A 14625-nucleotide genomic window follows, 5' to 3' on the forward strand; every position below is an offset into this window, starting at 1 on the left:
CAACACGCGATGTGACAGCGGACGCTTCTGCAGTACTCTGGCCAGGAGACGCTCCCCTTCTACACTTCCCAAACCTCCCAGTATGTTGATCTAGGATCTTTGAAATGAAATAAGGGAAATACTACTAGACATGTCACAAGATAAACCATAACATAACGAAACCAAGATCACCAGGCAGAAGCAGACAGAGGGTTCGGGAACCTGGGCTCCTCTTTAGACACATGATTATGTGAGCTGGGAGACTGGGGTGGTCCCGAGCTCTCGGGTCCTGAGGCTCCACTGTCCAGCACCCTTGCCCACACGGACTGTCTGAACAGAGCTGGAAGATGGCAAGCCTTCGGGGAGGGGGAACAGCCCCCTGGTCCCTGCAATGAAGACCCCCTCAGAAGTGCAACTGGGCCCCTGGTGTGAAGGGCAGCCAGGTCGCAGGGGACAGCCCTGTGTGAGCAGAAAGGGCAGGAGCCCCACAGGAGGCTCCGAGGGCAGCCTCCACCCACCAGCCCAGGTCTGCTCCCATCCATCCCATCCATCCCCCACGGAGGGGACGGGACTCACCACTCAGAGCGGACGTGCTGTTCTCCAAGGCCTGGCACACAGCCAACAAGAGACCTGCGTGGGGAGAAGAGAGGAAAGGTAAGAGTCTGCTCGGCAAACTGCTTTCAGGACTTGAGGGCAGGCCCCTTGAAAGGTAAAGACCAGGCAGTTTTACAGAGAGCCACACAACTTGGGGGGCTCAGTGCAAAAGGAAAATGTGGGACCCCTATTCAAAAAGCAGCAAAAAAAGTGCCATTAAGGGTACTCAATAGAAAGCTTTTTCCTTCCTTCCATGGTCTCTCTGTACCTGTTCTGGAGTTTTGTTTTTTTAATACTGTATAATTTTTTTAATTGTAAAGAAACACACATAAGATTTATTATCGTCACCATTTTTAAGTGTGCAATTCAGTAGCATTAAGCACATTCACGTTGTTGTGCGTGTCACGATGGCTGTTTTGCTGTGTATGCCACCTCTCTCTGAGATGCGAGGATCCTTTTAGGCTGAGCACTGCACCTCACAGGCCCCCAGCCGCCCCAGGGACGAGTGTGCAAGTGCTGGAAACGGCTGGTTTCTCTTCCCGCCAGCAGCTGGACGATGTGCTGTGACCCAGCCAGGGCAGGGCCATGTAGACAGGTCTTTCTTCTTCCCAAGGACTCCAACTGAGGCAGACAGCTGACCCCCAAGGGTATTACAACATCTGTGTCTGGATGCATCGGGTACCTGGATCAGGGGTAGGGGAGAGCCTTGCCCCTGTCTAGTGACCCACTGAAGAGGCCATAGAGCTGCCAGCCTGGGATGGGGACAGCTGTCACCACGCCTTGTTCCAAGAGGCTGTGAGGTGCACGCACCTAACACCAACTTTTCTTGTGTCCAGGCCCTGCCAGGGGCAGAGTGTGGCAGGGCAGGGGTGAGGCAGGGAGGTGGCAGTCAGTAGGATCATGGGAGCCAAGGCTCCAAGTCCCTAGGACACACTCCGTTGTCCCACTGGACTTCACTTACGAACTACAAATTCAAAGGTAAGACTATTAAGAATTTCAAGACTGCAACCACGCGGCATTAGACCCCAGCATCGGGACCCATGTGAGCATGGGGACTCGGTGAGACGACAGACGCTGCACGCTCGCGAAGATGCCCCTGCCGGCAGCAGATGACTTTCTGTGCCCTCCCATTACAGTACCGGAGGTTTCTGGAAACAGCAGCAAAGTTCCAATAAAGAAGGAACCTCTTGGGAGTTATGCAATCAGCATGCACTAAATTAGAATGACTTCCTAAAACTGAAATGCAGAAAGATAGCCTGGTGTCAGCGCACAGGCTGGGCCACATATGGGTTCGCTCACACACAGCTGGACCCCGTCAGCACAGAAAACAAGCAGAGTCGTGGGCTGGTACCGCTCCACCGCACGCGACTAGCACACACTCTTGAACGCAGGTTGTGAGGGCTCCTTTCCCCTTTTTACTCAGGGTATAGATACGGAAGGCCTGGAGTCTCTGGGGAGAAATGTATTTGGAACAGGGAAAGCAATCATGCTCAGGGCTTTCCTTTCGGCCTCTGAAAGAAGAAACATCACAGAAACAGCAGCCTGCTTTTCCTGGAGGTCTGCATGGATTTCCCAAGGACCCCTACACAGCCCAGGAACCAGAGACTGCGGCTAGAGTAGGGGCAGCGGGCAAGGAGAGAAAGTGGGTGAAATCAAATGCCTTCCTCCATGCAATTTTTTCTTGCTGCTCATTTGGAAGTATGGCCCTTAAGGGTTCCTTGGAATCCACACGCCAAGCATCCGAGCGAGGCATTCCTGCCACGGCCAGATCCACATGGCCAGCTGGGGACCGGTCATGATCTGACTTTGCTGGTACTGCCACAAACCACTCCAGGCCAAAGTCAGCCAGTGACCCGTAGTAACATAGAGAACATGGGGATTCTTTGCATAACTCTTAGGAAGCGCCGTTGGCCTGTCACAAACTGTCCCCGAACCAATGATTTATCTTGCCACCTCCCTCCCCAGCCCCATATCCTGTCAGTCAGCGAAAGCAGAGCCGGTACAGTTCCTGGTCTCCATATCAACCGCTGCTTGAGCAAAGCCAAGACAAGAAAGCAAATACTGTCCAACTGCAGCCAGGACAGAGCGGAGACAGACACCGACTCTGGCGTCTGTGGACGGGCCCCTCCCCCAGCTGTGGGGCAGGTTACTTCGCCCGCTCTCTTCCTCACCAGTCAAGCTACCAGCTGCCAAGCTCACAAAGGCATTCTGGGAACTCATCAGAGTTTGCAAAACCACCATGTTCCACAGATGAAAGACACTGGGTGTTTGGAGCAATATGGAGAAGAATAGTTCCTTTCTATACCCGCAAAATCTCACAGTGAACAACATAATGCCCTGAGCTGCTCTCTGTGATCTTGGTTCAGGCGCAACTTCTGCTGATGAGAGGTGAGGCCTCTGCTTTCCCGAGGGTCCCAGACCAAAAGACAGGGGTCAGATCTCTTTCACTGCCCTCCCCCACCAGGTGAGGGTGCCTCTTACTGGACAGGCACCAGTTCCGAGCCCAGCATTCGGGTTTTATGTGTTAGTCAGTCGTGATCACCCATGATGTGGCTCCTCCCAGCCTCCCTGCCTTCTGGTCCAGCCTCCGGAAACACGTGGTTTTTACAGGCAAGGAAATGGAGGCTTCCAGAGGTGAAGAATTTGCCCAAGCTCCTGCAGTCAAGTTCAAGTTCAAGGCTGTCCAAAAGCCCATGCCCAGGACAGTGTTTCATCATCACGCCGCTCACCATCCTCTAACCATAGTCTGTCACGAAAGGTGGCAGGTGTGTCTCACCAGCTACGGCCCCCAAATGAGTCTGAACAATAAATTCAGCAGGCCTAGCAGCAAAGCTTGACCCCTCTGTTCTGAAGGCATCCACTGGAACTTTCTTGCTGCCTCCAGTTCCCCCCACTAGGAGCCAGGTCTGCCGAGGGGCAAGCCCAGCTGCCTAATCTGCATAAGGCCAGGTGCCCAAATTGCCAGCCCCACGGCTGTGCTTGCAAAAGCCAGGCTGTGTGAAGGCCTTCCAGAAACCTGTGGCTCTGGTAGGCTCTGAGGCTCATCCGAAACACAGGCAATCCTTCCCTGGGGCACCTGTGTGTGGACGGTACAGCTGCCACACGCAGTGGCTCCAGGAAGAACACACACAGTTCAGATGGGGGCCTGAAGGCCACAGCCACAGGCTCCCCTCGCCTGCCACGGGGCCCCACCAGCGGCCTCCCTCAGGGGCAGGAATCTCTTCCAGGCTGCTCTCGCCAGCATATTTCTGCTTAAGGAGCTCCAAAGAGAGGAATCCCTGGATCATGAACTTCAAAAAAGAAAAAAGGGGAAGTAGTGGGGGGGGGGGACAAACCAGTGAAAGTGGCTCCCCAGCCACAGGAGTGGAAACCCAGGCCTGTCCTCAAGGGGGATAAGGGTTGCAGTGCTTATAATTCAGCTGTTTGCAACTTAGTGTTTCAAACAGAAAGAATGTCAAAAAAGAGGCTAACATATTTATCTGGTGAGTTCCCAGACCAAAGCCACCATGAAACCCGTCCACTGATGTGTCAATGGTAACTGCTGTTGAGAGGTGCCGAGCCCCTATCTCCCCTGAGCCACAGAGCAGCATCCCCCACACATCCCAGTCCCTCAGTGCAGCCCTTCACTCATGCATGGGATTGGGACACCCTCTATCCTCTCCCACCCGTCAGCCTCGTGACCACCTCCTCTGGGGACACTCAGCTCTAGTGCCCAGATCTGGGAGAAGCATCCTTAGGCCCCTGGCAACCCCAGCGGAGTTGACCTTGCCCTGCTCTGGCATCTACGACAGCCAGTATTTGCTTCCCAGCTCTGACTCAGTCCACTGTTTGGATCAGTTGCTCCCCCCCAGAAATCAAGAGTTCCACATCTCATCCATTTTAAGTTCCCATAGGCCAGGCTGCCTGAGTGAAAGGGTAGAGGGTAGGCTGTGGTGTCAGGGAGATGTGGAGGGGTTGGCGAGAGGGTTCTGTAGATCCTTCTGGATAAAGGATACCCTGGATTTAAAGGAGGTGCTGAAAAAAGACCCATGGGTAAAGAAACAATGCAGGCAGGGGAGAGGGGCAGAATAGAATGTGGGTGCTGGGGGGGAGGGCAGCCAGGATCTACCCCCCTTTCTCTCCTGCTGTAATCAGGGCTGGAAGGTCATAGGGGACACAGCCTGGAGCTCAGGAAGTGGTGAGTGGTACTTAGAAAGAGAGAATCCTACAGTTTGGCCTGAGGTTTACAGGGACGCGCACAGGGCAACTGTGTGGGCACAAAAATGCGTGTGAGCAGGTCACGTAGGACCAAGGACCTGCTGGTATGGCTTCTAAGGCCTCTTCCCTTATGAACCGCATTTCAATATTTAAGATTTACCTGCAACCACGGCAGGATTTTATGTGCATAGCAAAAACTGTAATATTGTAGGACTTTATCAGTATTTTTAAATGCAAGAGGTTTTGATCCACGGGACGATGCTGGTTTCAGGGTAAGAAGTGGTTAGGAAGAAAGAAAAAGAGAACAAACGCACCGCAGGTAGGACAAGGAGGGAGTCTGGTAGGACCGGGAACTAGGAGCTTGCCCCTGGCGAGAACACCCATAAATGTCATGGCTGAAAGCAGCCACCTGCATCCCCATCATCCCGGTGTAGGGAGCATGGCCCTCACAGTCTACGGTTTCTCTCCAAGGAAGAGGTGACAATTCACATTTGTCCCTGCTTACAGAGACATAGTGACACTTGCTTCAGAGGATGTCAGGCAAAGCTGCAGAGGAATCTGTGGAAGAACTGGCCAGACAGGATTAGGAATACTCTGGGGATAGCAGGGAGAGTTTAGAAATATGTGACACGGGAATGAATCATCCTGGGCAGACGGGCTTATGGGACAGAGGGCTCTTTCTTCCACCATCCCAGTATCTGGAACACTGCTTTTAAAACACAGGTTGGATCCTGCTACCCAAGGAGAGAGCCTTGTAGAGAATTTATTTCAAATAGTGTCCTGTAACAGGTGGCGGGTCACAATGCACAGCAAAGAAACCAGCGATGCAGGGAGCAGGCAGCTTTTAGCTACAAACCCACAGAGGTGAGGTCCTGACCCCTTTGCCCCAACGGAGCCATGACATGCAACAAGTGAAGCAGGAAGACATTTCTATACCAGTGGCAGGTGGCAGAGGGAAAACCACTAGGGCCTGATTGGTCTCCTGAGCTCCCTTCTCACATGATTCAGTCACAGAATTACCACAGCGCTGACAGCTTTAAGTAATAGCTGTAACATTTGCTCAAGCACTTACTCCATGCCCTGCAGTCTCGCTCGAGAGTCAACGCAAGCCCTAGGAAGTGGATAGGATACTGTCATGCTCCCATTTCAGAGGTAAGAAAGTAGAGGTACAGGAGATTAAGTAACCTGCCCAAGGTCACCTAGTGTATAAGTGACAGCCATTGCAAGCTCTTGTCACAAGGTCCAGTGGGCCCCACTTTGCTTCTGCTTCTCCTGTGAAGTACAAAGAACACAGACATGCTAGAAAAGACCACCGCCTCCTCCTCTCTCCTGCAGAGAAGCCGGGTATCTATTGTGACACAGGGAACACAGGCTCACAGGGAACCCAGAGATGAGGGTCAGCTATGAATGGCGTCACCCTTAGCCAATCACTTCACCTCTCTCAATCTTAGGCTGTTTATCGTAAATGAGAGAGTTGGGCCAGAATGTCTGCCAGTCCATAGAGTCCAGGCATCTATGAAGATACAGGGCTGTCCACCTTCCTCAGCCATCCAGCCAGGGACGGGGGGACCCAATGGCTCCATTCCAATACTCCATAGGTGGATCCCCGCCTTGAAGAAGGATCAGTCAAAGTAAAGCCTTTGTGTGCTTGTTTCAGGGAGCCAGCTTGGTTTATGGTAATTTTGTCCTTCAATTTAGCATAGCGTTTACATCAAATATCAGAAGACGGGTGAGACCCTAAATCGAACCCTGAACAAGCACTTTCTATCTCTACGTTTTCAACACAGTCTTGATAACATACTCTAAGCTCACAACCCACGAGGGAATGCACTTGGGTCAGTGAGCTTGGGACTCTCCGTCACCCCCCCAATGACCCCTGGGGTGGCCGTAAGTGGCAAAGTCCACCTTGATGAGTCTAAGATAACACCTCATGATTATGACATCATGGAAAATAAGCCAGTGTTACCTGAAGGCTCATAGGTATTTTCCATATCCATCTCAGTATATCTGCAGATGGGAAAAAGCCAAAGTATTCAGGATGAACCTTCAGGGTCAGGGAGGAAGACATGAGCAGATGGGCGTCTCGACTGCACGGTCTACCATTTTCTAATTCTGACTCAGGGTCTGTTATGGCAGAGCAGAAAGGAGCCTTGCCCTCAGAACTGGGTTCAAATCCGAGCTCTGCCATCCCAACTGTGAGACCTTGGGTGTGTTATCTAACCTCATCGAGCCTCGGCAGCCTCATTCATAAATAAGGATGACAATTCCTCACATGGCTTCTGCAAGGATTCAATGCAATGAAATGGAGTACACAAAGCCAAAGAAAAATTGAATCTTCCATAAGAAAGCAAAGGCAGATGAGGATGGGCTGCCAAAGGCACCATACTGATCACATGTTTCCACAGACGCTATGCCCCCAGCACCCTGACCACTCTCCAGAAGCCTGCACCTTAAACCATGTGTTCAAAAATAAACTCATCTCATCCCTGACCTGTTCCGCCTCCTCCTGGCTTCTAGGCGGGGCTGAGGACCCGAGAGCCATCGTCTACCCCTCCCTCCCCTTTACCCCATGTCCAAGCCCAGGCCTCCTCCGCAGCCTGCCTCCACATCATCTATCTCATCCATCCCCCCTCACCCCGCTGCATCCCTACTGCCAATGCCCCAGTTCAGGCCTCGTCATCTCTCCTGGGCTATCACAATAGTTGCCTGACTGGTTTGCCTGCCAACAGCGTTTTTTACCTTTGCTCCTGCTGCCAGGGTGAGTTTCCTGAAACACTTGCTGGACCATAGCACTTCTTTCCTCTAAACTCCCCACAGGCTTCCTGCTCACAGAACCCAGTCTCCAGTCCTGAGCAGAGATGGGAGGTACAGAACCTGGTCCCAAACCCCATTTCCACCTGCTACTCCCTCTGGACCCATGGACTCCAGCTGCCTGTCACAGTTCCCTTTTCCCTGCACACGACCTGCCCTCCCTTGGCTTGGAGCTATGGGCTCACGTGACCCAGGTCCAGACTCTAGTCCCTGTGGCTCTGTGGTACTTAACTGCCTGAGCCCTAGTTTTCTCTGCTCTAAAAAGAGCTGAAGATAGCTCTTTGCTGCACAGGGTTGTAATAAAGATTAAATGGGGGGAGGGGACCCATGGAAAACGTGTGGGATACAGAGTGGCACATAAAAAACACACAACACATGGAGCTACCACCGAGAGTTGCCGGAATATTCTGCTGATCTCTCAGGTTGGCACGCCCCTCCCCATTCCTCCAACCGTGGAAGTCAGATTTGCCTCTCAAAGCGCCACCCAAATGTCAGAAATAATCATTTCTTCTTCAGAGCAGGCCTTATCTGATTCTGCCTTGTAATTTTGAAGTTTTCCCATCTTCTCGGTCTCCCCCTCTGGTGCGGCCAGGAACCATATGCGGCTCATCTCTACCCCCACACCGGGCACCATGCCTCACACCTAGTCAGGTCTTTGATGCATGTCTGTTGAACTGAGTTTCTCTAGAGGTCACCAGCTTGAAAACCGAGTGGAGGGGTGAGTGCTGAGGGTGTGCGGATGGGGCATGGGAAAACCAGCTGATCCTCGGAATTCCTTCCTCACGTCTATGGTAGGCCCTCCAGAGACACAGCTCTAACTCCTGGTTCTCATTCTGATTTCAGCGGAGAGGAACGACTCTCGAAACAGGGCACACGTGCATGCATTCAAGAAGTACTTGCTGGGGCGCCTGGGTGGCACAGCGGTTAAGCGTCTGCCTTCGGCTCAGGGCGTGATCCCGGCGTTATGGGATCGAGCCCCACGTCAGGCTCCTCTGCTGGGAGCCTGCTTCTTCCTCTCCCACTCCCCCTGCTTGTGTCCCCTCTCTCACTGACTGTCTCTATCTCTGTCAAATAAATAAATAAAATCTTAAAAAAAAAAAAAAAAAGAAGTACTTGCTGAGCATGCTACACGGCCGACTCCGGCCCAGGTGCTGCAGACCGAGAAAAGGCCTAAGAGTGCCTTCTCTTACAGTGTCCACAACATACCCTTCCTATGAGAAGTAATGCTCCCAGTTCCTGGCGAGCCATTCCCACTGCACTCCATGATACATGTCTGACTGCACTATCATTCCTGGGGGGTGAGGGGAGTTAAAATGTGTCTTTTCATTTTCTTTTTTAAAGATTTTACTTATTCATTTGACAGAGAGAAAGCGTGCGCACACAAGCAGGGGGAGTGGCAGGCAGAGGGAAAGGGAGAAGCAGGCTCCCCGCTGAGCGGGGAGCCAGATGTGGGGCTCAACCCCAGGACCCTGAGCTGAAGGCAGACACTTAACTGACTGAGCCACCCAAGCACCCCTGTGTCTTCTATTTCAATAATGATGTGAACTAGCCTCGGTAGAGAAGAGGAGTGCGGAGTGCCATCCTTCTCTGGAGCCGGGAGGGAGTCTCTGGAACCCATATGCCAAGATGACCCTGACTTGTTTGGGCACCTGCTGACAGACTCCAGAGAGGTTCATTTTCACATGCTTAACTCATTTTGTAGGATTTTCCCGAAAACTTTATGAGAAAACAGGAAGACCTGCCCTGGTGACTGCAAGGAGGAGAAGACAGAGTCAAGAGGGGGCCAGCGCTGAGTGAATGGCTTGGAGCAGCAGAGGGCCAGCCCCAGGTCTGCGTGCTGAGCTCTATGCGCTCAGGGGCTCTTCGGGCAAAGGCAGGACTTGCCACAGGAGTTCACAGTCTAGAGGATGAGACGCAACTGAAGCCAACACACTTATGTGCATTCAGCGAGTCTCTCTCATGCTCCCTATTCAAGCCCTTTGCTCCCCCCCCAAATGCGTCTACCTGGTTCAGTGTCCTAAATGTCCTCATTCTTTCCTGCTGCCCCAGCCCCTTGGACCCAGCCTTCGGGGTGCACTAGACCCTGACGTCCTCCACAGCACCCTCCTGACCTCTCCAGCAGGCACGCCCTCTCCTTTCGCCCTGGACACGGTCAGTCCCGTCAGCGCCGGGTGGGTGCGGGGCCCACACAGTCACTCACGTGCACCGGCCCCCTTGCGCTCCCTCTCCCGGCCCAGACCTCATCTCCCGCCATGTCTGGTTTAGGAGAACTGGTTCCGGTGTTCCTTCCCCTACCTCAAGGGGCAAATGGGAATATATTTGCAAAACGCTTTGAGCTCTTTACACTCGCGATCTTAATTAATGGCCGGGACCGACACCACGTACGCAGGCATCAGAAACCATGCAGCTGCAAAAGGTGATGTGTGCCCTTCCCGGCTTCTGGAAAGGCATGCAGAAGAAGAAAGGACTAAATCAAAAAGCCAGAGAGACCCTCTCAGGAGGATGCGGAGGCTGCCCGCTGAGATACCTTTGTTTCTGAGATCTGGTGGGTGATGTCACACCTCACACTGCCACGTAGACATCTTCCTCTTCTAACAGCCCACCCACTTCCGAGCCTCCTAGAACCACGCGGCCACTGATTTGGTGGTCTGAGAGCACCCGCTCCTCTGAAGCAAACAGCATTCAGGGACAACGTATCTTTATCAGAAGATGGGCTAACCAGGCGGCAGCAGGCATCTCCTCTGGGCAGGACTGGCCCTGGGCCCGCTCCCACCCACACGGACCGATGCTACGCCCTTTTTTGTGGGGAGGAAGCAGTCGTCTTTTGGGCAGAGCTAAAGCCTTAGCAAAGACCTGGGCCAAGGGCTGGGTACTGAGTCAAACTTCCTTTTCCAGCAGGCCTGCTCCCCCGCTGGCTGGCGGAGGGCCCTGTCCGGGCACTGCGGGGCAGCGGGGTGAGGATCACGGAGCCCTCCCGAGCCTGCTGGAGATCCCCGGATGCTGAATCACCAACAGGCTCAACCAGGACCGAGGTCTGCGACCGCAAGCCGCTGTGCCAAGCTGAGGTGCTCTGAAACCTTGTGCCAGCTGCCTGACACCGATTTGAGGCATCAAAGCAGCTGTGGAAAGGGCTACGCTTGACTTTCCCAGAGTCCCAGAGGAGAGAAGGAGTGGGGGAATGGGCTAGAGACCAGGCCAGGATGAAGTGGCAGATGCAGTGGACCTACCTGCAGGGCTCAGTTCCCTCAGTACTGGGACCAGGTGGGCTGAGACCTGGCTGCCAGGAAATTCAGAAATCAAATGCCAGCTCTGGCAGTGTCCCCCGGGACCTTATAATTTCCCCCTCCCTCTCCACGGAGGCCCATGGCCATGTCTCAGTTTCCCCTGGCCTTGTGCCCCAAAAGGGCCATCTGCCACACCCAGGGTCACCAGTGGCTCGGCTTGGACCTCCGACCAGCAGTTAGCCTCTCAGCAGTTCCCACAGAGCCCAGCCAATCCTTCAGCTACGTCACGACTATAGGCACACACCATTCGCAGCAAGTGGCTTGGAAGCAGGCTATGTACCAGGAGGAGATTTAAAAAAAAAAAAGAAAAACGCAATCCTTGAACTCTGCCCCATTTCCTCCATGCTAATAGCTTGATGGTGACAAACTCTTCCCTTCCTGATGCTTCACTCGGGACACCCCCAGAATCACCCTGTGAAAGGCACTGCGATGCTTGGGCCAAGATAAATACCAGCGTGACTTGGAAGAATTTCAGATCGATACAGCATCAGCCTGGGAAGGGGTGGTGGATGGAGGGGACAGCCAGCCTTGCACCAACGCTAATCACCACGGCCAGGCCTCCATCGTGTTCTGTGTTCTCAAGGCTGGCCACAGAACACCCCTGGGGAGAACTCACGTGATCAGATGGGGGCCACTGATTGAGAAGCAGGGGCTACACAGAGGCTAAAAAGATTCCCAGAACTACAGATTCGTAAGAGTTAAGGGGAAAACAACCTGAGGTTCTTGTAACCTTACATTTCTCAACCCCCATCACACTGCTGACTGGGAAAATGTCTACATGCTTTTCCTTGCGCCCTGGAGATGAGGGGCAGGAGGAGAGGAAGAGAGGAGAATGGGTGAGAGAGGGCCCAGGGGACAAGTGCAGGTACCAGCTGCTGAAAAGGGTCCAGACAAGGGGAAGGCAGGAGGTGCTGGGTTGACAACCTTGCATGGGGAGACCCTGAGCTGGCCACCCCTACCCTAGGGCCCTCACTGCTGGCAGTTCCCCCTAGGGGGCCTCTGGAAACTCATGGGGTAGCTTCTGATGGTCGCAATGACTGGGGGGCACTCCTGGTATTTAGGCAGTAAGAGCAGGGATGCTAAGTTGAGGTAACACACAGGATTTTGTCCTGTGTAAGATGCTCAGTGCACCCCCACTGAGAAATCCTGCTCCCCACCAGGGATAGTCCCTTCCAGCACAGGGCATTCAGCCTCCAATTGCACATGTGCAGAAGTACCCAAAACTCAGAGGAAATGGACCAAGCCAGAAGTCATGTGAATGGATGGTGGCACTCATTAGAGCCTGGTAAATGGTCTTCAGGAAGCTCGTGAGGGGGGTGGGGGGGTCCTGCTGATCTGCCTGCTCTCCTTTAACTGGGATGCTCCCCTCCCCCCTCGCGATTCCCTGTACTCTCATGTTCATCTGTCTCTCTGCATTAACCCGGAGCACTTGGGTTGCACAGTATGAAGCCTACCTATAAAGTAACGAGACTGACAAAGCACAAACAGCACCCACTCCCAGTGTTTTATAGTCGTGGGCTTCCAAAGAAACTCCCAGAAGCCCTAAGGGGGAGGAACTGATAGAAGGAGGGATGTTTTCTCGTCTCTTGGCCCACTGCCCAATTTTAGGGCCCCTGACAAATTTCCCTCGGCCAATGTGGATTCTTCCAGACGCAGGGGGCACAGCCATTCAGCGAATGCCCCCAAAGCACTTAGTCGTATGGGCAAAGTCTGTCTGCCTCCAGGACACACACCAGTAAGGACAGGGCATGCCTGTCCCTACATTTCTGGGGGTGGAGAGCATCATGTACCTTTCAGTGGTGTCAAAGCATTTTAAAGGGAGACCAAAAACCTGGGAAGACAAAGTAGCTCTTCTCTTTTTGGAAATGGGAATGGGATCTCTCCCACCAATCTGCTCCTGCCCTTTTCCCTATTTACTTTTTTGAACTTTTGGAGGGAGAGAAGGGTAGAGAGGAGAAGCAAAAGGGAAGAGGGAGCAGGGAAAAGAGGACATTTTCTACTAGGATGGTTCAGCTCAGGCAAGAATAAGAGAATGACAGAACAACGTGGGTGGCAGCCTGCATGTTTAAATCCCCAGATAGGAGCGCAGTGAGAAGGGGGTCTTGATTAATATTCGGTGTATTCCCGAAGCATTGCCTAGAAAAAAATTGGACTCCTTTTAGATGAAGGTGGTATAGGAAGCAAAACCAGCTGGTGAGACGGTATAGCTACTTTGGTGGACAGCTGAGTGGTTTGTGGCAAAATAAAACATCAGGTAAGCACATGGTCCAGCAACAGAGTTTCCTGGTATTTACCCAAGTGATTGAAAACTTAAGTCCACAGAAAAACCCACACACACTTTTATAGTGGCTTTAGATGAATGGATAAACTGTGGTACCTCCAGACAGTGGAATATTCAATACATAGTGTTAAGTAAAATAAGTCCATCACAAGAAGCTCTGAACTGTGTGGGAGTCCACCTATAGGACATTCTAGAAAAGGTAAAACTATGGAGGCTATAAAAAGATAGGTGGCTGCCAGCGGTTTAGGAGGAAGGCAGAGATAACTAGGGGAAGACAGGGGGCTTCTGGCGGAGCAACTTACTGTGTAAGCGGGGGATCCGGGTCACTACACATTCGTCAAAACTCCCAGAACGTACAACACAGAGAATCAGCTCCGGTGTACACTAGGGACTTCAGCTTAAATTTAGCTGGAAAAAGCATGAACTTTTTTGGGGGGGAATACCACTTTTATTAGCAGTTTGGGGTTTCTCCCTCTGAATATATGCTTGTGGGCCTAGATCTTGATTCTTTCCCGCGAGTACTGTCCATACCCTGGAACCGCACGGTCCGCTCTGTGGCGGTACCATACTTTCTTAAGCATTTTCCCGACGGCTGGCCATCGTATTTATGATTTTAAGTAACACTGTAGTTACTATCTTTGAGCTTATAGCTACTTTTTAATGCTATTCTGATTATTACCATTTTTAATTTGGATATAGTTGGCACTCCATGTTACGTGAGTTTCAGGTGTACGACACAGTGATTCAGCTTTTCTATAGGTTGTGCTCTGCTCGCCGCAAGTGCGGCTCCTCTTGGTCACCCCACGGCGCTCTTACGATACCACTGACGGCATTCCCTGTGCTGTGCCTTTCATTCCCGTGACTTAGTCATTCCCTAACTGGAGCTCTGTATCTGCCCCCCCCACCTATTTTGTCCATCCCCCTGCCTCCTCCCCTCTGGCAACCATCAGTTTGTTCTCTGTATTTACATAAGGTCTGATTCTGCTGTTTGCTTGTTCATTTGTTTTGTTTAAAAAAAAAAACACCATTAACTTTAGTTAATAATCATGTACTAATATTGGCTCATCAATTGTAGCAAATGTACCACACTCAAGCAAGATGTTAATAGTGGGGGAAATTATGTGGGTGGGGTAAGGAAGGGAATTCTCTGTACTTTACACTCAATTTTTCTATTAAACCTGAAACTACAAAAAAAAAAAGGTCTATTAAAAAAACAGCTGTGGACAATTACAACACTATGAAACAGAATTATTTTACTCTACGTTCTAAACTGTCCCATCATACTGCTTCCCTAAGATCAAGTAAAATGTCCTTCTAAGAAGGCCATGGCAGAAGCAGCTTGAATCGGACTTCTCTGGAAATGCAGAGAAGACACTGCTCAGCCTTCCACGGAAGCCCACGGATCTGGGCCTCACTCCCTGTCCATCAGCTTGGCTGAGTGTAAATACAGAGGCCAAGGCCCGCTTCCTGGCCAGGCTC

At 52.1% G+C, this 14625-nt stretch overlaps 1 protein-coding gene across 4 annotated transcripts in view; it reads right to left on the bottom strand.

Annotated features, from left to right (window-relative positions):
* Positions 1–14625, bottom strand: part of TGFA (transforming growth factor alpha) — a 100643-nt gene that overhangs the window by 64589 nt on the left and 21429 nt on the right. For all 4 annotated transcript variants that reach the window (XM_034659323.1, XM_011219302.3, XM_034659321.1 and 1 more), the window contains exon 2: positions 556–609. In XM_034659323.1, the coding sequence (XP_034515214.1) occupies positions 556–609 (54 nt within the window). The remainder of the gene's footprint in view (positions 1–555; positions 610–14625) is intronic.

The sequence above is a fragment of the Ailuropoda melanoleuca genome, chromosome 4 (genome assembly GCF_002007445.2).
Source record: "Ailuropoda melanoleuca isolate Jingjing chromosome 4, ASM200744v2, whole genome shotgun sequence".
Classification (NCBI taxonomy): domain Eukaryota; kingdom Metazoa; phylum Chordata; class Mammalia; order Carnivora; family Ursidae; genus Ailuropoda; species Ailuropoda melanoleuca.